Source organism: Diaporthe citri (assembly GCF_014595645.1).
Source record: "Diaporthe citri strain NFHF-8-4 chromosome Unknown scaffold_8, whole genome shotgun sequence".
Taxonomy (NCBI): domain Eukaryota; kingdom Fungi; phylum Ascomycota; class Sordariomycetes; order Diaporthales; family Diaporthaceae; genus Diaporthe; species Diaporthe citri.
This window is the reverse complement of record NW_025064853.1, coordinates 1,441,598-1,464,629: the sequence shown is the minus strand read 5'-3', so window position 1 is coordinate 1,464,629 and position 23,032 is coordinate 1,441,598. Positions and strand designations below refer to the sequence as shown.

The 23,032-nt window shown below is 54.4% G+C and overlaps 5 protein-coding genes across 5 annotated transcripts; 1 reads left to right on the top strand and 4 right to left on the bottom strand.

Annotated features, from left to right (window-relative positions):
- Positions 1-141: 141 nt before the first annotated feature.
- On the bottom strand, positions 142-2,909 carry INS49_014764 (uncharacterized protein; the record flags this gene model as incomplete). The annotated part of the gene is made up of 8 exons (XM_043175453.1): positions 142-198; positions 275-1,222; positions 1,326-1,942; positions 2,009-2,093; positions 2,157-2,205; positions 2,287-2,308; positions 2,378-2,417; positions 2,514-2,909. The coding sequence occupies 8 exons, from the start codon at positions 2,907-2,909 to the stop codon at positions 142-144; spliced, it is 2,214 nt and encodes a 737-aa protein (XP_043020410.1).
- Positions 2,910-4,810: 1,901 nt separating this feature from the next.
- On the bottom strand, positions 4,811-5,539 carry INS49_014763 (uncharacterized protein; the record flags this gene model as incomplete). Its single annotated transcript, XM_043175452.1, has 1 exon — positions 4,811-5,539. The coding sequence occupies one exon, from the start codon at positions 5,537-5,539 to the stop codon at positions 4,811-4,813; it is 729 nt and encodes a 242-aa protein (XP_043020409.1).
- Positions 5,540-7,727: 2,188 nt separating this feature from the next.
- Positions 7,728-8,492, bottom strand: INS49_014762 (uncharacterized protein; the record flags this gene model as incomplete). Its single annotated transcript, XM_043175451.1, has 1 exon — positions 7,728-8,492. One exon carries the CDS (start codon positions 8,490-8,492, stop codon positions 7,728-7,730), a length of 765 nt encoding a protein of 254 aa, XP_043020408.1.
- A 4,939-nt stretch (positions 8,493-13,431) lies between these two features.
- On the top strand, positions 13,432-17,946 carry INS49_014761 (uncharacterized protein; the record flags this gene model as incomplete). The annotated part of the gene is made up of 4 exons (XM_043175450.1): positions 13,432-14,185; positions 14,246-14,362; positions 14,424-14,982; positions 15,072-17,946. 4 exons carry the CDS (start codon positions 13,432-13,434, stop codon positions 17,944-17,946), a joined length of 4,305 nt encoding a protein of 1,434 aa, XP_043020407.1.
- A 945-nt stretch (positions 17,947-18,891) lies between these two features.
- INS49_014760 (uncharacterized protein) lies at positions 18,892-22,682 on the bottom strand (the record flags this gene model as incomplete). Its single annotated transcript, XM_043175449.1, has 4 exons — positions 18,892-19,740; positions 21,085-21,670; positions 21,721-22,211; positions 22,266-22,682. 4 exons carry the CDS (start codon positions 22,680-22,682, stop codon positions 18,892-18,894), a joined length of 2,343 nt encoding a protein of 780 aa, XP_043020406.1.
- Positions 22,683-23,032: the final 350 nt, after the last annotated feature.

Genomic DNA, 23,032 nt, shown 5'->3' with positions numbered 1-23,032 from the left:
AACCATGCATGCAAAATGACGACCTCATCTTGGCGACCTTCTTCTCGACATCACTTGAGACATGCAAACGCTGCTTTCCTATCCCCCACCTGCTCGTAACACAAGAACTGTACACAGGCCAACCACTATAGTTCTGGACCCTTAGTCATCCATCACAGAGGCGAACTTGTCGAGCAGGTCCTGCTGTATTTTCTCGTACTGTGAAGATATTAACATCAGTATGCGTCCTGTGCGGGTTGAATACGAGGGAGGGAGCGAGCAATATTGAACATACCTTCTTGGTGACGACTTCCTCGCCGTCAGTAGGCAACTCAAACTTCAGACTCCTCAGCTCGGATTGCAGTTCCTGAGTAGCCTCCTTAACCTTGGCCCAGCTCTGGCCCTGGGCAATCGCCTTCTGGGCCTCGTCGTGGAAGCCGACCATGAGCTTCATCATCCACTCGGTCTTCCAGATGGGGCAGAACTGATCGTAGTCGGAGTATCCGTTCTGCTGGAGGAAGTCCTCCTTCAGGAGCGTGGCAATATCCAGCGTGATCTTGTCAGGGTCGGAGAGCGCAGACTTGCCGACCAGCTGGACGACTTGGTCCAGTTCCTCGGAGTCAGACAGCAGCTGCTTGATGCGGTCACGCAGCCGAGGGAAGTCGGGGTAGGACTTCTCATACCACTTGTCGAGGACAGTGGTGTACTTGGAGTACGAGGCGGACGTGTTGATGGACGGGAAGTGCTTCCGTTGCGCGAGCTTCTTGTCGAGACCCCAGAACACCTGTACGATACCGAGGGTGGAAGACGTCACGGGATCGGAGAAATCACCACCGGGCGGTGAGACAGCACCCACGATAGAGACGGAGCCCTCACGCTCGGGTGATCCAAGCGACTGGACCTTGCCGGCACGTTCGTAGAAGGAGGCCAGCTTGGCACTGAGGTAGGCGGGGAAACCTTGATCAGCGGGCATTTCTCCCAGACGTCCGGAAATTTCACGAAGAGCCTCTGCCCAACGGGACGAGGAGTCGGCCATCATGGCAACGTTCATACCCTGGTCACGGAAGTACTCGGCGACCGTGATACCAGTGTAGATGGAAGCCTCACGAGCGGCGACAGGCATGTTGGAAGTGTTTGCAATCAAGGTCGTACGCTTCATGATGGGCTCCTTGCGGCCTTCAACCTCGATGGACAGCTCGGGGAAATCCTTCAAGACTTCGGCCATCTCGTTGCCTCGCTCGCCCTGGTGTGTGTTAGTCACCTGTTACGGAGCCGAAAGTGACGAATGTAGAACACTCTGAAACATAAAAGACGGGGAAGTATATAAGAAGAAGACTTGTACTTACACAACCCACATACACAATCACATCCGAGTTGGAGAACTTGGACACGGATTGCGAAATGACGGTCTTGCCACATCCGAAAGCACCTGGGATGGCAACGGTACCACCCTGGACCGAGGGGAAGAGGGCGTCGAGCACACGCTGGCCGACGATGAAGGGCCCGTCGGAGGACTTCTTCTCGGTGGTGGGACGGGGCACACGGACGGGCCATGTCTGCATCATGCCGTACTCGGACTTCTTGCCGTCGAACTCGACCTCGAGGATCTTCTCGTCGACGGTGTACTCGCCCTTGGAGGCGACCTTGGTGATGGTGCCGCGGCCGCGCGGGGGGAAGATGATCTTGTGCTTGGAGATGAACGAGTTCTCGTAGACGATACCCCAGACGTCACCGCCCGCGATGTGGTCGCCGACCTTCATCTGGGGCTCGAACTCCCACTTCTTGGTGCGGTCGAGGGCGGGGACGGCGACGCCGCGGGGGATGTAGATGCTCTGGGCGGCGCCGGCGATCTTCTCGAGGGGTCTTTGGATACCATCGTAGATGTTGTTGAGCAGGCCCGGGCCCAGCTCGACGGAGAGGGGCTTTCCGGTTCGCAGGACGGGGTCGCCAACCGTCACACCGGCTGTTCGTTTCTCGTGTCAGCATTCCATGTGCAGCCATACAGGCAGAAAGGTTGTGGGCGTCGAACCTGTCTCCTCGTAGACCTGAATGGTGGCCTGGTCGCCGTTGATTCGGATGACTTCTCCCACTAGTTGGTCGTGGCCGACTTTCACCTGTGTACCGTGAGCCTTGCTGTCTTCCTTACCCAGAAGGGTCTCGTCGTTGTTGTGTCATACCAACTCGTACATAGCAACACCAATCATGTCCTCGGCAACCACGACGGGCCTGGATTGTCCATCGTGTTAGCAGTCGGACTCGCAAGGGACGTGCGGTGACGCAGCTCGGTCTGGGGATGTCGTTACGTACCCGGAGATGGAGTAAATCTTGCCTGTAAGATAGCAGGTCAGCCTGAGACAGCACGACGCAGCACTGCAGGACAGCTTCGAGGAGCTCTTACCATAGTGTTCACCCTCCTTGGCGCCATCTTGTTGGGCTTTCTAGATGGCGAGGCAGCTCTGGTCAGCCTGGGCGGCGCGGCGGGCGGGTGTCGCTGCACCTGAGCGAATTCTAGATTGTAGGGCAGCTTGGCTTACCGGAGGCATGTTGGGCGGCGTGACCGAGTGTTTGGGGTTCTGTTTAGCTGGCGGTGTGGACTCTTGCAGGGCGATGGTAGGAACTCGACGTATCGGGGCGGGTGTTGAGGGGGTGGAGGGTGAGGGTGAGGATGGCGTGGAGTGTGTGGATTGCGGCGGCAGGATTGGCGTTGACGGAGTGTCTGGCAGAGGCAGCTCAGAAGCTATCTGGACCTCCCGGTCAAGGTCGAGCTCGGCTGGCAATTGCAGTGGTGATGTCGTTGAGGCTGAGGCCGTGTTCCCTCGCCTGTCACCACTAACAGAGGCTGGTGTGGGACCTGCTGCGTCTCTGTTAGAGCGAACCAGGAGCTCCACCAGTGACGGCCGGGCCTTCAACCTGGGTCGTAGGCCAAGCATCGGCCTGGTTGCTGTGAAACAGACGCGCTGCTCGCCTTCTCCAATTGAGTTTTCTTGCCTCTGGAGTCGGGTTGAACAGACGAGTCCCTGTTGACTGCCAGACCTGGTCGGGGAGAAGAGCCAAATGCGAAATGATGCTCTGCAGCGCAATCGATAGAGGGGTTGGGCTGTGTTATTGCCCTGGCATCCGTGTTATTTTGGGCAGGCCCCTTGCCCTCTAAGATGATCGCCTTGGCTCCTGGAGGATCATCTCGGCGCTCACCCTGTACCAAGCAGTCCACATGGACCCAAATTCACTTTGAGACTGTTTGGGTCAGATTCACTGTGGAACAATCTCTCACGGAGTGGGCGAACATGCCAGTTCCCTCCACGCTCTCTCAAAGACCCAGGACTCTGTACCAAAAATGGAGACCGAGCGGTTCTCCGTTCTGCCACGGTAACCCCCTGCTTCAGCTTAGCAACTTTGCGGTACAGGCAGGTGACCCAAGAAACATTATACGGACACGTAAGAATATGCTTGCAGTTATTCATCATCATTCCAGCCAGCCTATATGTTATTTCCGGTCTAAGAATCCCTCATGGGCAGGTCTGTGCAGCGTTGTAAAAGCGGCGCTCTAGGAAGATGCAAGTCAAGGATACCAGCCACGAGAGCTGAGGAGTGTCTCAATGAGCGAGATAACTCAACTTGCTCTAATTGCTTCTATTTAACGCAGCGCTCATCACTCAGGGCCAAACGACTGCAACAACTTCGTTAGTAGAAGGCACAATGGCCTCCTGTAGATCGGTAGGGCAGGCAGGCCGGTGGTCTAGCAAGACTCTTGGGAAAAGAGTAATGGATGGCAATCCGGTTCAACCAAAAGCTGTTTCTCTTTGATTTTCATTGAGAATGAAGTGAGCTCACCGCAGTTTCCAGGTGCTTTCTAGGGAACGCATTGTGCCCAGGTAAGCGGAATCGCTAGCATAGCGAGCCCCCTATTTAAGAGCCAGTAGGACGCCATCAATTTTGTTTCCAATGATCCGATGCCGCCTACTCACTTGGGCGTGGTGGGCTGGCTGTGTAGCAAAGCCCAGCAAGCATGACGAGCGGAGGTGAGCAGGACAAGTCTACGGCTTTCCACAACATTCCTCGGGAAACTCAAAACGAAGCGCCCTATTTCACACGTATGCATCCAGAGTACACAAAAGATATTTCCAATTCTCGTACGCACACAGACACCGCGAAACAAAATGGAATTCTAAGGCGTCTTAGTCGCCGCATCATCCATCGTTGTAGCCCTTGGTGTCACACCGCAATGCGAGCTACCGGGTATGGGTGTGATGGTGATCACCCATTCGAGGGCGACAGCAAGGATGGCGAGTTTTACGGCTGCACCTCGACCAAATAGTCGGAAATAGTGTAGATGAGGATGTCCGGGATAAAGCAAGATGAGCCCGGGATACGAACGAAAACCCCAAGAAGTGATCTCATGATTTATCGCCTGATGTTTCATTATATTTACGACTATCCAAAGAGAGTATATGAAAAGTTAGCACTCGGGTCGTTAAATCCATTTGTCACTGTCTTCGCAACCAGAACTACCCTGTCCTCCAGTCAGTTCCAATCAATTCAGTCGACCATGCCCACCAAAGCCACCCATTGCCTAGCGACTTTGAAAGAGCCAAATCCGTCTGCCCCTGTCTTGCGAATCTTCCCCTTTGGGCTCGCACTTCTCGACTAGAACCCATGAACCCTCGCGTTCCAAATCTTCCCTAGACCTCCCTTGTTCTGCCTCTTGCCCACTCTATGCGTCGCCCCGCATCTCTGGATCACTATCTTTCCCCATGCTTCTCTCTTCCCCCCTTTCCTGCCCCGTCTCCGCGTTGTCTCCCATCTCCATATCACTACCTTCCTCGGAGCTGCTTCATTCCTCCGAGCCATCATTTGGCTCCTCGTTTCGCGCGAGAACCGTGATACCGGAGTAGTGGTTAATTTGCCCCCCACGAAGATCCTGCGCGTTGTCGTTGTGGATCCAGACAGTCGTGAAGTCACGCTCGTTCTCCATATCCTCCTCCGAAGAAACCATCACGATCTTATCATCATCACCCATGATATAGGCGGTGTCAAGGCCCTCGACGACCACGCCGAGCTGGAGGTTGTCCCGGCCGTGGTCGCGGCCCCAGATGCGCAGTACCATGGCGAGCTGGTCGTCATAGAAGTTATCGCGGTTCCCCCGATTGAGTCGCGCATTGGAATCTTGCATCTGCTGGCTGTTGTAGGCACGCCAGAATTCCAACTCCGTCATTCGCGTGCCAAGCTGCGAGGAGGTGCTGAATTCGAGCGCGAACATTCCACACCTGAGAAGTGCAGTGCTGGTGTCTTCTATTCGGCACTTCCCTACGCAAGGGTGTTCTCGGATGTCGATGTCTTCCCCGGTGGCGTCGTCTTCCTGGGTCTCACCGGACGTATACATCTCGACAGCACCGGATTGCTCGACGGCACCAGACTGCTCGACGGCATCGCTTTCGGAGGTGGCATGGTTTTCCTTGAAGACAAAGCAGAACTTGAAGCACTCGTATGTACCAGTGCACACGCAAAACTTAACGTAAGCGCAGAGGCACTCCTGGATGGCACCGTCTACTCTGCCGGCCATTTTGGGCTGCATTGTGGATTGCGAGTTGTGGTTCTGATTCTCCGTATTGGCTGTTCTTTTGACCGAAGATTGCTGTGTCGTGTTGAGTGGCGGCAGTGAATTCCAAGAAATTCCCCCACTAAGTTGAATCGAGTATAGGTGAGCAGAGAAAGATATTGTGTTTGGGTGGTGGTTTCCAAGATTTGTTGTTGACGGGACTCGTATCGTGGAAAGGAAGGAGTGAAAGACTTCAGTTGTGAAAATGAAGGAGCGCGAGAGGTTCCAAGGCCCTGAATAAGAGACTACGCAGGAACCATTCGAGGCAACTTTTGAAAATACCGAACTATGCAAGTACCGATTTATTGCGAGAAACAGGATGTTGATGTTATTCGCGTGACCCAAGATCGGCTAAACATTAGGCACTAAGCACGGTCTTGTTGAACTACTCTCGAAATTGAGCAATTCTCTACAGCACTTATCTACATCACAGAAGCATCACACAACAATTTACCCGCGAAAACGATACTGAAACTTTTGGATCTCCTGTAGCAGAAAGTTTCCTATGACATAGTTTGACCTAAAAATGAGCTGGAACTGATGATTTCTCCCAATTAATTTCGCCCCGTAAGATACCTTGATACAGCGGAGGACTTGGGAGCAACGCGTAAGCCCGCATGCATGTGATCGTCGGCTTCACATTTGAGTCCCTCATTCCTAATTTCTAGCCCTTTGAAGCTTGAATCCGTAAGATAGATACTTGAGACGCAAGCGTGAGTTTCCTCAAAAGACCGTAGAAGGAGGAGACTGATACCAATTCTTGGCTGGCAATGGTTGGGCTAAGCCACGCCTTTTGAGATGTTCATGCTGCGTGTGAATGACCACTATGCCATATGACTGGTAACATATTTTGGTTCGGAAAACTGCGCGGTCGTCTTCCCGACGATGAGTTCGAACAGTCGGCTGGTTGATCTCTTATAAACAGCTGTAGCTGCTTCATCTAGGAGTTTGATCCTGGAGGCCAAGACGTGTTTCCATGCCAGTGCATGCTCTCCAAATGAAATCGCGTCTAACGTGCAAAGACGGCTACTTGATGTTAGTTTCTTTTATCACCATGATGCATCTTAATGTATTTAGTATCAATTTGAACATCAGGCGAATGTGTTCTCACTCTTGAGACGTGTATTGCAATTAGAAGGTGTCCATAGAGATCTAGAAATGTAGGGAATACTTTTGTTGGCACCCGAGGTGGGGGACTTCAGGAAGACAACATTACAAGGTTGGATTTGATAAGGTGCATTTGTTGATTCACGAACCTCACCTGGTTTTACGCGATATTACTCATTCAGCAGCTGGGTAGGTTGTTTTATATGACTGATTACGGAGGTCCTAGCTTGATGATTGTGATTGTAGAGCATCTTAAAGCTGACCGCACCAAGAGCAACTTATGCACAACAATGCTACGAAGCGTGAATAATTGCCATCGTATGTAGTTGAGTTTGCCCGTCGCATGCAAACTTTGGAACAACTACTGTTGACTCACAAGAGAACATGACTTCAGGTTACAGTACACGTGGGTATATAAGGCACTTTCCAGTACCTTCAAATGCTCACAACAGGAGTTCCATCTCTGGTCATATCCAGATATCGACGGAAGAAGGGCTTCTGCAGGAGACACAATTTTGATCGTGCCCCAATCACCGGGGTCAGAGTTCCCACTTCACCAAAGAAACCTCAACCAAAATGCCATCATCATCAGCCCCCAGCAACACGGGCTCTGGTTCCGGTTCCGGGGACTCCAAGTCATCCTCTTCGGGTTCAGCGGCCGCAGGGCCAGACAAGAGTGGTTCTTCCAGTTCCAATTACCAGATAATCAATGAGTCTTGGGGCGATCGACCAAACTTCCAAGCTTCTCACGGTCTGTCGATGGATCCTGAGGGGATTGAGGAGGGCAACGAGATCCTGGAAAGCTATCGACAAGCCGACTCCAAGAAGGGCTGAGGCAGCTAGGAGTAGCTGGTGGCCTTTTAGGTGTGACGGGGGTCTCACAAGTAGGGCGGACGCGGTCCAAACTGCGGGTCAGTGTTGGCGGGGGCAACAAGTAATCTTGAATTGTGAAAGTCTCTAATGGCTCCAATCTAATCCAGTCGAACCGCTACGATCCTCAAAGTACGAACGTGACCATTTGCTTTCCGCGTAGGTGTTGTAGTGCCTAGCTGTCGTCGTTCAAAACCTGCTTGAACCAGAGCCATAGGTCACGAACCTCCGAGGTCCCGACGTCATGACCCAGGTCTTGATAGACGTGGCCCTCGATGTTCTCTTCCTGGACGTACTGCTGCAGCCGCTTCTGCCCGTCCGCGAACAAGCCGACAGAGACAAGGCTGTCGCCTATGCCATGGCCGAAGAACCAGTTCGGGGCATGCTGTCCTTCGCCCTCTGATGCCTTCCCAGCCTCGGACACGGCATTGATATTTGGAAAGTAGCCACTCAGCCCGAACACACCGGCGACCTTGTCCCTCCACTCACCCTTCAACCCCCAGACCATCGAAACCGCACACCCCTGGCTGAACCCCCCGACCGCGATCTTCCCCGGCTCGACACCCCTGTCCACCTCACCCTTGACGAGCTCATCGACATAAGCCACCGCCTTCAAGATCCCCTCCTCGTCCTCGGTCGCGTCCACCCCCGCACCGTCGTCCTCCCGTCCGGGCACGCGCGGCTTGAGCGCGGAGGGGAGTTCGTGCGGCTTGTACCAGCACCGCTGACCAACTTCCGGGTCGATAGTGGCCGTGGGCAAGACCCATCTCGTGTAGCGCAGCTTCTGGTACCTCTGGAACTGCTGGGCGAGGCCGTATCCGGTGCCGTGGCCGTCATCGCCTAGGCCATGGAGGAATATGATGGTCGACCTCTTGGAGGCGTCTGCGAGCTTGTCCAAGGGCTCGAGTATGGCTGGGTCGCCTGGAACCTGGGGCGTCATTTTTTGGGTGGTGAAGTCTACAGATGAGATTAAATTAGGGCGATGAAGGGGACGCGATGTTGGGTTCTGAGGTCGGAGCTGCGGATCCGCTTATCATAGAGTGCTGTGCTCCGGTGCCGATGTGGGGATCGACGGTTGACATCATTGGGGGGCACGATGAGTTGGTTACTCGGGTACGATGACTTGGCTACCTATAAGGTCCTGGACAGCAAATGGTGCAAAAAAGAGTGTGACAACAGTTTTCAGCCATGAGTAAGCCATTTCATTACTCTTTCATAATTGTCACATCAGTATTTTTGCTGTCTTCTGATCGTTTTGACCAGCTTACTTCAGAGTGTTGTTGAAGTACAGTGCTGGTATCAAGCTGAATTCCCCGTTTTAAACGGAATGTCGAAGCAATATCTCATGGGAATCATAAGTAACATTGCAAAGCATCAGCACCTAATCGGCGCCTAAATTGCTGACTATCTTCATTTCGCTGAGCTGGAAAGAGAGGCTCAAACTAAGGTGGGCACCATTTGGAATGCCTTACCAGAGAAACTATTGGAAAATCTGAATGCATTTCACAGTACAATTTAACCTTCATCAAAATACTTGTAATACATTCCTATATTGATTGTGAAGGTACCTAGGTATGTCTCCTTCAGCCGTTGTGCAGTATGCTGGCCTTTCCATGGTGTCTTTCAAGGAGTCAGTCAAGAGAAGCAATCACAACTACCTATGTAGCATAGTGTGTAGGCTGACAGGGCTATGCAACCTCACTAGTTCACTACTAGTAGGCTGTCCAGCCACTACGATAGAAAGCGAGGATTTATTCTATTGAGAGTGGCTATGCTCTTGTGCCAAGTAAATGTCTTAAAGCTTGAATTTGACGTGAGCTCTGTTGCCTGACTGGCACGGCAGGAATTGAAACAATAAGTAGAATAATGACCTTGACATGATTACGAGCCGCTCGTGAGCGCTCTTCCTATGCACCTTTGAGATCTATATTCTGGTTGCTTGCGGACGGATCCTAGAGCCCCATTGCGATCTTGCATCAAGGCGCCAAGGGCATATGAAGGTTGTCTCTGCTGCATTTGCCCTAACTTGCAATTTTTTTACTTCTAATGTTTGAGTCATTTTCATATATGTGTTCAAGCTGTTATTTACTTGGTATTCAGCAAAACCGTTATGTTGATATGTTCAGGAACTACTCCAGTAGGCGATTTGCCCTAGGGCCTTGCTCAGCCCTCACTGGGACCAACAACTCGTCCTTTTCCACTAAATACACGGCGCGATAATTGCTAAAAGATTCGATCAAATTTCTGGCATAGAACCCATGCGGACCAACAAGATTCTGCTTCTCGTCAGATGTGCTTAAAGACTGTTGGCTCGATAGGGCTGTTGGGGCCGGGGCCTGCGATGGTCCTGGTCTAAAGAGGCCCGGCCCGAAACTGGATGTTCCAGAATCAAGTAACGCATTCAAATGGGATGAGGCTCCTAGATTTTCCAACTACATACATATTTGTAGGTCAAAGATCGTTCATCTACCTGGAGTGCAAACCCGCCGACGAGGGGGGAAAGTAGAAGACCGCCCGACCTGAGCGTGCAATTTGTCTCCATTTCCAGCAGAACAGATTGCTTCTTGACTCCGAACACAAATCTGAGTTCTATTGTATCTATAAGCTTAAACCTGAGAGCTTTGTATGTTGTCATTTGTGGGCAGACATCCTTCGCTGCAGGTCTTCAGATTGAGGCTGCTGATGTCTCGGCTGTGAGGCCCCCCTCCACTCCACCGTCCCCCCCTACCAGCCCCCTTCCGAATCCAGGGTTAAGCGTCAGCTGAGCACACCTGAATGGGACAGACCATTGGTAAGCCACGATGACGACTGCATGTGACACGGGACGGAAAAGTCCTTGATCGAAAACACATTTGAAGAAGAAAACTCTGCCTGTGCAATTGAGAGTATATATTTGGAACTCTCTGGTGGCACGCTGCATGTTGGTGATGCATTTCCAGGGTTGGACAAGCCCCCGGAAAGCCAGCGGGCCTATTTTTGACAGGTGGGGAGACTGCCGGTGCAACTCGAGAGCGCCGACAACCTCTTCAACACGGCCCCGACGCTATTCGACATTGACCATCAGGTGTTTCAGCATTTTCGTCTGAACGCTCCACTTGCCATGTTCCTTCAGCCCTGGGATGCGGCTTCTTCCGTGTGTGTTCCTGGCTCGTGCGACAACAACACATGACGAGAGCCGACCGGCTGGCCATGGAGAAATCGCCCGTGGCGACACACACCGAGATCTGTCTGTCCACGGCCCACACCTCGTCAGGCAGGCAGACACCTGTCTGCCTGCACCCAGCCTTACCTGATGCCCGAGGTGTCTGCCTCTGACAGCCCGTCCTGGGGCTTCCATTGGATGGCACAAGCGGTCGGCAATCTATTTCGTCTCCAGTCACGGCACACCTCGGCTGTGTCAGTCGAAGGAATATGCATGGAACCTGCCATTGCAGCTCTGCACCTTGTCCTGCATCGCCTAGCCCGCGGCGTGACGGCGTCTTGACCCTCTCTCTGACCACACCCACACCGCGGCTGGACATCCGTCATGATGCCACAATAGTGCATTGGCGTTGGCCTGCAACGGGCTCGAGACACGGCAGACGTACCCAGCCGTCGAGTCCTCGACGAGCCCCCGAACCCCCCAGCCGAGCGTTCGCAGCTTCACAGCAACCTCGAGGCGTGGCCTAACTAGCGGCGGGCGCTGAATGCTAGGGGTCCCGACATACGAGCAGTCCTGCCGCTTCCATTGGGAGCTCCTCCCGTGCGTAGCTCATTCCTCCTCCGGAGGGGCTGACCACTTTCGACCCTCTCGGGCCACCACCAACCACCTCAGCCCCATTCCGGCCCGACTTCATTGCTAGCTAGGAGGGCGGTCGAGCAATCGGACACTGATCTTGCCCTGGCGGAGAGACATCAACGGCCGCGATAGCTCCAGTCCCAAAAGAGGATGTGCACCATCCATCACGTCTAGCTAAAGCCGGGCGAGAGAAGACGACCGGCATTCCGTCGCATCCCGCCCAATAGCACTGCTGTCTCGCATTCCCTGCAAGCCTCACGAAGATCAATCCCGGTCGCGATAATGGGGTCTTTTATCCCGCCCTCGCTCGCCTCGTAGAGATGCCAATACAGTTACCCGTCACCTATTCGACCATGCACAGCCGATCAGCACATGAGCGGCGACGCTCAACGCTCAATTCAATTCAGCCTCTGGAAAGGTCATTCCGGCCCCATGCTGAGAGTCTGGGCTGGGGTCAACAATGGGGCCTGACCAATCTCACCTCATCACTAACCTCGCACACCCCCACTACACCATGTTCGAGTGGCTGCTTTCATTGGTGAGATTGGCGCTTCTGCGTAACAGCCTCAGCACTCCGCTCAATCCTGACACAGATGACGACCTCCCAGGTCAGAAAAAATGGCCTCACCTTCACTTCGCAGCCCTCAATGGCTTTGTCCAGGGCCGGAGGATCGATAGAGATACCACCACACCGACGTCTCCCTGAACATGTGTGCTGCCCACTTCGGTGCACCGCCCCAAGCCTCGGTAGGACCTGAGTCGCCTAAAAAAAATAAACGGCTCTAGCTTCTCCAACCACCACCACCACCACACACTGGCGGCGATCGAGAACGGCTTCCTGCTGTGTGGCGTCCTTGACATCGAGGCCATGCCCCCTTCATTGGGGGCCCTGGCAGGATGGCCTTCCGCCCTAATCTTGGCTTCGGTTCTCGAGACGTTATCGGTCATCAATCTGAAGTTGACAGTGGACACGGAGACCACAATCATTGGGCGTCATCCCTCTCACACGCAGGTCCTATGATGTGCGGACGAGGAGGCAGGGAATAGGCCGCAACATCATCGCACAGGCAGACGGATCGCAGTATCGTTGCTGATGCGGGGCCAAGGATCCGCCGAGACCCACGAGCAGATTGCTCCATGTGAAAGATCTGGGCATCTTGGGCCTGTCTGCGCAGGGCTATCTGTCCTCGAGGCCAAATTTTTACATTTTCATCGCCTGCAGCTTCTGGGATCGATCACTGATTCGGGTCTACACCATCCTTCAATAGTGGCTCGACGTTAGCAACATGACCAATGAGGATTCGTGCGGAGCTAGGGCTTGTGGCGTCTCCGGGGATAATTTTACCTTCCTGCCTCAAAGATCTGCAGCAAGGCATCAGTCTAAGCCGGGGCTAACATCAAAAGCGGAAACCAGTCAGCTGCGCCTGAGGCCAGCATTGGCCCTGCAAACGAGACGAGCCGTTTACCGTTGAACGAGAGGCCGTCGACAGACACCCGGGGTACGGAGGTACCGCGCTTGTGCAGGACCTCATCGCCCACCTTTGATGAACGCCCTGGTCTTCAGCCGATCCATGTCCCCCGTCACCTCTCCAACGACAGTTCTTCTCGTCTGCGTGCATGCGGGTGGCTTTCTTTGGATCATATGCCTGTCCATCACTGCCCGGCAGCCATGTTTTCTCTCCGATCGGCCCCGCCAGGTACCTTCAGCCTCCCCACGCTATCCCAAACCCATGCTACCTTACGATTACATCTTACAAGGATGAGTCGGGGTTCACATCTCGTCCCCCCCCCCCATTCAACACCACTAGGCCATAGAAGCTATATATCTCCTAGTCGATGAAGCCATGACTAGTCCTCTCTCTCTGTTCACTCTCCTCATGATACCCGTCTGCTTTGTCCTGTACTCGTGAGACTAGGCATTTCGTCCTAGCAAGTCATAATCAACCTCGTCTTTGTTTCCGTGCCGGTACGCGGTATCGACAGCGCTTATCTGAGGTTCAAGCGCATCTCATCACACTCACCTCACTATATAGATACATATACCCCAGCCCTCAAGTGATCGTTATAGGATCCATCTACACGCGAGATAAACAACAAAACCATGTCAGACACAGACGGAGAATTGAGGTTTCGTCCCCGCCACGGGGGCAAGGAACCACAACGAGACCTTAACCAAGGCGGTCCTGTTCAGATGCCTCCCGATGGCCCATATTTGAACGGTTGTAGCACCAATGGCACCAACAGTGTTGCCTCAACACCACACAACGCCTCTAGTTTCTCAGAACACAGAGGCTTCGACGGCCACGATGACTTCAGATCAAGATCAGAATCATTTCCCCGCCTATCGCCTATGAGAGGGGGGACTTGGCCCCGCTCCCCGTCACTCCATTCGGTGCACGCAGAGGGCGATACCCCTGAGCCGGGAGTCAGCGGCCCCATCCCTTCCTATGGCCCTCACGAGGGCGAAGCTGGAGGCCCAAGATCACGCGCGCACGCCAGTATCCAGACATACACCGACGACAGCCGCATAGAGCACCAGTACCCTCGACTATCACGGCCTGTTGAGCTTCTACGCAGGAGCTACGACACTGTGGTCATAGGGTCCGGCTATGGAGGCGCCGTGGCAGCGTCTCGGCTGGCGAGAGCGGGCGAGAGCGTCTGTGTGCTGGAGCGGGGACGGGAGAAGTGGCCTGGCGAGTACCCCAGCGGGACAAGAGAGGCTGCCGATGAGCTGCACTGGTCTGGAAACCTCGCGCCCCAGGGCCTTGGTGATGGCATTGCGGTCGATGGCGGCGATCCCACGGGCATGTACCACTTGATCCTCGGTAGAGGACAGCATGCCGTTGTAGGCAATGGTGAGTGATTAGCCCCTGATATTCCCACACTCCACCGTAAACTAACTAACGCGCATCCAGGCCTCGGTGGCACCAGCTTGATCAATGCCAATGTCTTTCTGGAAGCAAACCACGATGCCTTGAGGATGAAAGCATGGCCGAAAGAGATCCGAGAAAATCCTGAGTGCCTTGACGAATGTAAGAGACACTCTTCCAAAGCACACAAGAGAATAAAAATGACTGATTCCACATCTTGCAGACTATGAGAAGGCAAAAAAGGTCCTCGACCCGAAGCCATATCCAGCTGACTGGCCCATGCTGCCAAAACTAAACTTGCTCAAGAAGCAAGCCGAATACCTCGGAATGGCCGACAAGTTCTCCCGTGTCAGGCAGACAACCCGCTTCCGGAACGGGCCCAACAGCTGTGGAGTGGAGATGGTCCCGTCGGCCCTGACCGGCCAGGATGTCACTGGCGTCAACGACGGGTCAAAAACGACAACGCTGGTGACCTACCTCGCCGACGCCTGGAACTGGGGAGCCGAGATGTTCTGTGAATGTGAGGTCCGATACATTGAGAAGTGCTCCCCACAGCGCGGTGGCTATAACGTCTATTTCGCCTGGCACGGGCGCAACCGGGGTCACTTCCGCGCAAATCTGCACGGCGATCTGATGTGGGTTCACGCCAAGCACGCTGTCTTCCTGGGCGGCGGCGCGATTGGAACCACGGAGATACTGTTGCGGAGCAAGCAGCTGGGCCTGAGTATGAGCCAGCAAGTCGGGCAGAACATGAGTGGGAACGGGGACATCCTGGCATTCGGGTAAGCTTGAACCGTGATACGCCTCCTTTTCTTGGATCTTGTCTGGCTACTACTGGAGAAGGCACAGCATGGTTGACCTGTTATCACAGATACAACACGGATGAAAATGTCAACGGTGTTGGCAGGCCATCCCCTTCGCCACAGAATCCGGTTGGACCCTGTATCACAGGGATCATTGACAACCGCGATGGCCATGACAATCCTCTGGATGGTTATGTGATAGAAGAAGGGACCATCCCAAAAGCACTCGCCCCCTTCATGCAGGCCATGCTGGACTTGATGCCTGGTAGCCTCTCTAATGAGGAGACTTTGCTTGACCAAGCTCATGCCAAACTGGCTCGCTGGGGAAGCCGGCTACTCGGACCCTATTTCAGGAACGGCGCAATAGAGAGGACGCAGGTCTACCTCATCATGTCCCACGACAGCAACCAGGCCATGCTGACCCTCAAGGATGACAAACCTGAGCTTGAGTTCCTCGGCGTTGGACGAAGCGACCATGTGAAAAAGCTCAATGATATCCTAGCCAAGGCCACCAAAGCCGTCGGCGGAACGCTCGTGCAAAACCCCTTCTTCGCGCTGCTGGGCCAGCAACAAGTCACAGTGCACCCCATTGGCGGTGCGAGCATGGCCCGTGACGGCACGCCAATGACGGGTGTGACCAACCATCACGGCGAGGTCTTTGTGGGCAAGGACATGGACAGCAATGAGACCCACGAGGGCCTGGTTGTTATGGATGCAGCTGTAATCCCTGCCGCACTTGGGGCAAACCCATTTGCGACCATCACGGCGCTTGCCGAGCGCTCGATTGAAGCGTACTGTCAGAAGCGTGGCCTGGAGATTGACCGCCGGGACAATGGAATCCTGAATCTCTTTGGCGACCCAGCACACAGCCCCAAACGACGCCGCAGAAAGACCATGGAGGAAATGGCGCTTGCGCGCTCCGAGATCGACAACGTCAACGACGCTGCCCATGTCATCAGCAGGGCGGATGCCATCAGAGCCAGCGGTTTCGGCTTCACAGAGGTCATGTCAGGATTCATCCACCACGACGAGGACGGGATGAAAGAAGACAAGAGGCCCAACTATGAATTGGCTTATCGAACGGCCAAGAGCCTGTGTGAGAGCGCTAGGTTCTTTTTGAGTGTTCAGGCATTCAACACCAAGAGCATCATACGCGACCCTTCCCACCGTGGCATGCTCACTGGTACCTTTGTCTGCCCGACGATCCCCGGGTCTCCCTTCATGGTGCAGAGAGGCGAGTTCAACCTCTTCAAACTCGACATGAAGGCCCCAGGCACGCGTAATCTGACATACGACTTCGACATGACCGGCATCAATGGCGAACTACTCCACTTCCACGGTTACAAGGTTGTCGACTCTTCCGTTGCCCTCGCGCCGTGGCAGTTCTGGCGGTCGACAACGACACTGTACTGTACCGTCAGCAAGCGACTCGCCCCAACCAGGAACGAAGAGCATGACGAAGATGCCTGGCGCAAGTTGCAAGTCGTGGCCAAGGGCATGATGCACATACAACCCGGCGACTTCTTGTCGGAGCTCATGACCATGACGCCTACTGGCTCGTCAGTCCTGCAGAAGGTCTGGAGCGTGGCCAGCTTCATGACCTTCTTCACTCGCAGGTCCATGTCCCTCTTCCTGGCTCCCTTGACAGCCCTGCAGTACCCGTCAACCACCTACAGCGGCTACATCAACAACACCATACCCAACAAATCTTTCAACATCTTTGCCTCAGACAACGTGTGCACCAAGATGCACATGTGGAACGCGACGCACACCCCCGTGGGCGGCGTGATTGATCTCTTTATGATTCCTGGCGCAAGCGTAGACCATCAGATCTTCGCGCTCCCGACAATCCCCTACAACGCAATCAACTACTTCACACGAGCGGGATACCGCGTGTTCGTGACTGTCCACAGGATCGGTCAGCTCATGGTCGCAGAGAGAGACTACACCACATTCAAGACGCGGCTGGACATCAAGGCGTGCCTGGAGCACATCCGCAAGATCAACCGGGACGAGTACGCAGAGAGGAACAAGCTGCCCAAGGACTCGGACGAGGTCAAGAAGTTCCAGCCGCCCAAGATCTACACCATCGCGCACTGCATGGGCAGCGTCGCCTTCGCGTCGGGCCTGCTGGACGGCACGATCCCGTCTGCGTGGATCCGCGGCGTGACGTGCTCGCAGGTGTTCATGAACCCGATCTGGAACACGATGAACATGATCAAGGCGACCGCGGGGCCGTGGCCGCTGGACAGGGTGTACAAGCTGCTGGCGGGGTCCTGGTTCAGCTGCTCGACGAGCCGCGAGGACAGCCTGGTGCAGCGGGCGCTCAACCAGGCGCTGCGCTTCATGCCCGACGCGCGCCGCGAGATCTGCAACAGCGCCAGCTGCCACCGCATCAGCCTGACCTTTGGCCGGTGCTGGAACCACAAGAACCTCAACGAGGCGACGCACCGCCAGATCGACCGCTTCTTTGGCGGGGTCAACATGACGCTGCTGCACCTGCTCATGCGCATGGGCGCGGCCGGCCATGTGATGGGGGACCACCCGCTGTATGAGGTGCTGACCACGCGGGAGAACATCGCCCGTCTGCGGGGTGTGCCCTTCCTGCTCTTCGTCGGCCGCGACAATGCGGTGCTCAGCCCCGAGTCCACGGAGAGGACGTACGAGATCCTCTGTGACACTTTCGGGACGCGGGCTGGTGGGCTCGCCAACGGCATGCAGGGCGAAGGGGGGCCCCATGACGGTGATGGTATTGAGTACCGCCGCCGAGTCGTCCCTGGCTACGGGCACCTCGACTGCTGGATGGGCCGCAACGCGTGGAAGGATGTGTATCCCTTTGTCAGGGAGGAGGTTGACCGGGTGTGCCGTGGTGAGGATTACAGGTTCCACGAGCCTGATGATAAGTTCAAGAGGATGGTGGCTAGTGGTGAGCTGCTTTACTAGGTGTACAGCGGCGTCACGTGTTACTTTTACCCTTGTCTGTTTCTCTTCATCAAGCATGTATTCTCTGGTTGCTTATGCTTTTCGGTTTGACTGGGATATATACTTGGCACGGATTGTGCTTTACTGTACAAGGGCGGGCATGGGATGGCGTGGCGAATTACATTCGTCGTTCGGAAAAGGACGAGGCTTGGTTGAACACGGGCTGGAGTCATTACTGTCTAGACCTTCATTGCGGATCAGGACTGGGATTCAGGCAATCCCCTTTAGCTTCTGGAGCGTATGTACGAATTCTTTTACAAGCCACATGCAATTTGCTTGCTTGATCGCAAGCTAGCTTGACTCGCTCTTGTTCCGTATCGTGCCGTGACTTTCTACGACGAGTGACATGAAGAATACGGAGATTCGCACCTGCAAAAACTTAGGGTATACCAGTACATCAACTTATGCCATAGCCATAGCTATCAAAGCATGTCACCTAAGTCTAATTTATTTACCTATATTTAATACCTATATACCTAAGTTGAATTAAATATAAAACGTATATATTAATTTTTTCTAATATTAACCTTGTAAATTAGCTATATAAATATTAGGTGTTAGGTGTAAGTATAAGTAAGAGTGTAGATATAGGTGTGGGTATTAGATATATGGGTGCTAGATGTATGGGCAATAGATATATGGGTATATGGGTGTTGGGTATGGGTTTTGGGTATGGGTTTTGGGTATGGGTTTTGGGTATGGGTTTTGTGTATGGGTTTTGGGTATGGGTTTTGGGTATGGGTGAGGTGGTGATGTACCGGTGTACCCTCCGTTTTTGCAGGTGCGAATCTCCATGTTCTAAATGGAATGCTGATGACGCGGTTCAAAGCGTGACTGTTGAATAATACGCGGACGTTATGCAGTCTATACGAATTCATCTAAATATTTTGCGGGTGCTCTGAGTAATCAATTCCACCTCTGATCAGGCGCCTCCTGATTGAATATAATCCCAACCTCAGGGCACCAGTCCACAATCTCAGAGTATCGCTCCGCCTGCCACCTGTGCGGCTGGTGATAGCCCAGCGGGTGGTCGAAGTACCACGTCTCGACCGAGAACTGCCCGGCGACCTCGGGCGGCGGGATCCGCGCCTCCAGGTCCGGCCGCTCGTCGATCCTCCACATGAACCAGTGGTCCTCGAAGCGCATGTTATTGGGAAGTTCTTTGTATGGTCCCGAGGTCAGGTCCGCGGTGAAGTTCAGATTAGGGTCGCGGGCGATCTCGGCAAAGACGCGAGGGTTGCGGATCGAGAGGCCGCCGTTGAAGGAGCGCGCGTCCGGCCGCTTCGAGTCCACATAGGCCGGGAGCACGGGGGCGCCGATAAAGTCCCACTCGAGGAAGTCGTCGACGCGGGCCTTGGAGTTGCTGCACAGGATGCTGTCGGCCTGGAACATCAGGACCCGGTTGACCTTCTCGAACGTCTCCCACAGCCAGGGGTCCGTGAGGAACACGGACACGGACGGGTGCGTCGGGAACGAGACGCCGTCGGGCAGGAAGCGCACTTTGATCCTGCCGTCGCTGAGGAACTGGCGCAGGACCAGGCTGTCTGGGATCTTCCAGCCCTTGCGCGTGAGGATCACGACCTCCCAGTTTGGGCCGAGCATGCCGCGGAAGTGTAGCAATACCGAGGCGAAGTTCGAGATTGCCATCGGGTCCTCCTCCATTAGTAGCGCGACGTTCCCCTCGAACGACCCGGGAAAGTCCACATCTTCCTTATATCCAGACACCTCGGGGGCTGCTGCGATTGCGCCTCCGGGCTGGACAGATTGGCCGGCGCCTGGTCTCTGGTTCGAGTGTTGGAGAGCTGCGGTTCTCAGTTGTTGCTGGACAGAGGCATTAATGGTGACGACCTAGAAAGAAATGGAATGGAATAATAGTAGGGCTTACTATGGACGCAGGGCCTAGAGTCCAGCAAAATAATAAGACTATCGCGAAGGCTACGGCGGTTGTCGTTCTCCGGTTCCAGAACTGCCGGATTGCCGACGAGGAAGGCGATTTGCCCGCCATGCCGCTCGCTGTCTGTGCTTGTGGCGCTGAAGACTTGACGGATGAAAGGCCCAACGACTCAGCCGTTCTAGTCAGAACATGTGGAGGTGCCGCGCAGGTGGCGTTATTCTCGAAATTTGAGAGGCGTTCGCTGTGCAACAAAACTACAAGCTGCAGAGTTGGAAAGAAGAAGAAACAAAAAACAGTCAGGCGCTGCCATTGTCTCGGGATTCGAGACGTGTCTAAGGAGCATGGGGGAATCAGGCAGGAAGGTTAATTTGGACGGGGCAAACTAAGCCGCCGAGCTTCCAAGACCCAAGACCGTGATGCTTTCGTTTGAATCAAACCCACTATGCGTGCCAATAAAGCATGTTTGCGGCTAGAACGCCCCTTGGTTAAGCCGAATGTGGTGCGGGCTCACGCGTCCAAGGAACAAGGAGGCAGATGCCGCGGTGATGATCCTGGATCCTCCAGATCCTGCAACGTCTTGGGTGCGCCCATCCTATTTCGAGATCGTCCTCGCCTAGGTTTTACCGGCCCATCCGAGAATTTCGCCTTGTTCAGCGAATTGAGTCGGGACGGGACGAGCATTACTGAAACATGATGTCTTTGAGGTGCTGTAGAAATACGCCATTCACAGCCCCTGCCAAGACCTCAGCTGAACCTTATGCTGTCGTCACCTTTCACCCGAGTGACAGCCACGCATATGGCTTATAACCCGGGCTTCTTTGTGCAGCTTACAATAATGTACAACAATCTCAATGTGTAATTTCAGTCGACTACAGAGACAGTAATTGGCTGCACTGCAATTTTTCTATGCTGCATGCAGTGTTCAATGACTTGGTCGTGGGACCATTCACTTCACATCGGCAACGGCTGACAATTTGCGAGACAGACTCAACCAGAGGTTCGGCAAGGCGCAAAACTGAGTCAAGAAGAGCGCGGAGGGAACTGTGATTGGGTCTTATTTTAAATGGCTTTGTGAGTCGACAGCTGGTTAATATTGCCCCTGTTTCTAATCACATGAAACCACAAACCAACGCCGTTTCGCCATGCAACGATTCAATAACTGAGTGACATCCTCAGTACCAAAGAGCCTTGTTCCAGAACGCAACCTTTGCGTTCTCCAAGTCGGAAGCCTGGGTGTACAACCCAGACGTGTTGAAGACGAGGTCCTGTCCGCCCTCGCTGTACAGGGGCCACTCCAGCTTATCCTCGGGCCACTGAGTGTTGGGATTGCCGGTGAGGACGAAAGACAACAGATACTTCTGCATCTTGATGGCGGTCGCGGTGTCCACGGAGGAGCTGCCACCGAAGCCGCCACCGCCACCACCAGCAGAGCTGGAGGAGTTTGTCGTGGTGGTGGTAGAGTCTGAGGAGAGGGTCCAGGTGCTGTACCAGTAATAGCTCTGGTCAGTGCCGTGGGTAGACTGGTCGATCTGGACCATGCCGTTCCATGTCTCGTTCGACATAGCATGCGTGAAAGCCATGTTGTGGGCAGTGAGATCGAAGTGCTGCTTCATGTCAGAGAATCGAAGGCCGGGGCTCTCATAGTCGTCCTCAGGGTACAAGGCGAGAGCCTCCTCCACCTGGGCGTCTGTGATGGCGGGGAAGAAAATGCGCAGGTACGTCGATACGTCCTCGGTGGTGTTGACGCCGGACCAAGCCTGGCTGTTCGCCTCGTGCTCCTCGTGGTGATGACTGCCGGGCCGGTGAAGTTGAAGCGGGTCTGGTAGAACTGGGCCTCGTACGTGTCGGCGACGAAGTCACCGTCAACGCGAGGCTGCAGCTGGAAAGTGTAGGTGTCGACCAGGGTGTCGGCCGCGTCTTGGAGGGTGGTAAAGTTGACAGAGCGCAGACAGGTCAAGTCGCCGCCGTCGCATCCAACGGAGGAAGACACGTTGAGGAAGAAGGCCTCGGCGTGCTCGTGGCCTGCGCCGGGAACGAAGCCAGGAGACATGACGTATGCCTGCTTGAAAAGCTGTTCCGCGTGACCGGCAAACCGGGTCATCTCGAAGAGGACCTGCGAACCTCCGGCGGACAAACCCATGGCTGTGATCTTGTCGGGGTTTGCGCCAAATTTGGCGATGTACTTGTTGACCCATTGGAAAGCATGCTGCACATCCCAGAGACCGGTGTTGCTCGTGCCACCCTGGTGCAGCAAGGTCGGGCCGTTGGCGAGACCAATTATGCCCAGCCTGTAGTTGTAGGAGACGAATATAAAATAGCCGCTCAGATCGAACTTGAAAAATGGTTGTTAGAGCGTATTACATTTCTGGGCTTCTTGCCAACTTACCAGGCCCTCAGGCGTGTTCTCCGACTTGCTGCCGCCGGTGAAACCACCGCCATACGTCCACACAAACACGGGAAGAGACTTGTTCGCGGTATTGGCAGGCACGTAGATATCCATGTACAAGCAGTCTTCGCTGCTGGCACAGTCGACATCGGAGTCGGCGAGTGACCCATCGTTTATCTCGGTCTCGACTGGAGGCCACTCCGGAGCTGCGAAGCGCAGGTCACCGGTGGGCACGGCCGCGAAGCGGATGTTCTGGTACTTGTACAATCCTGCCGTCGTGTTGCTTGCAGCAGGGGTCAAAGTACAGTAGTCGAGTGTCACAGTGGGTGCACCAGATTCCTGCCGGACCACTTTCGAGGGCGGCAGGAGACCTGCTGAGGCTGTCCCAACAAGGAGGGCGGGGAGGAACGAACGCATGGTGCAAGGATATTGCAACTCAAAAAGAACGTGTGTGAAACACTCAGCGAATGAGATGCATTTCGGCGGGTGCAGAGGTTGTTTCTATCAATGCCCCTCTGAAGAGAAACAAATCCAGTATACATAAGTCCCTTTGTTGGAAATCCGAGTTCACTGCTCTTTTTGCTCCGAGCCGTGACGCGTCGCCACGACCGCAATCAAATGCGCCGCCCACCAAGCCACGGTCTTTTATCTAAAAGATCATCGCTTCATGGTTCCAACGGGTGGAGTACTGCGCCGTTCGTTATGGGGATGCCTGTTTTATTCTTAAAAAGTGGGTGCAGGCCAGCCTTGCCGGGCCATGGCGCACG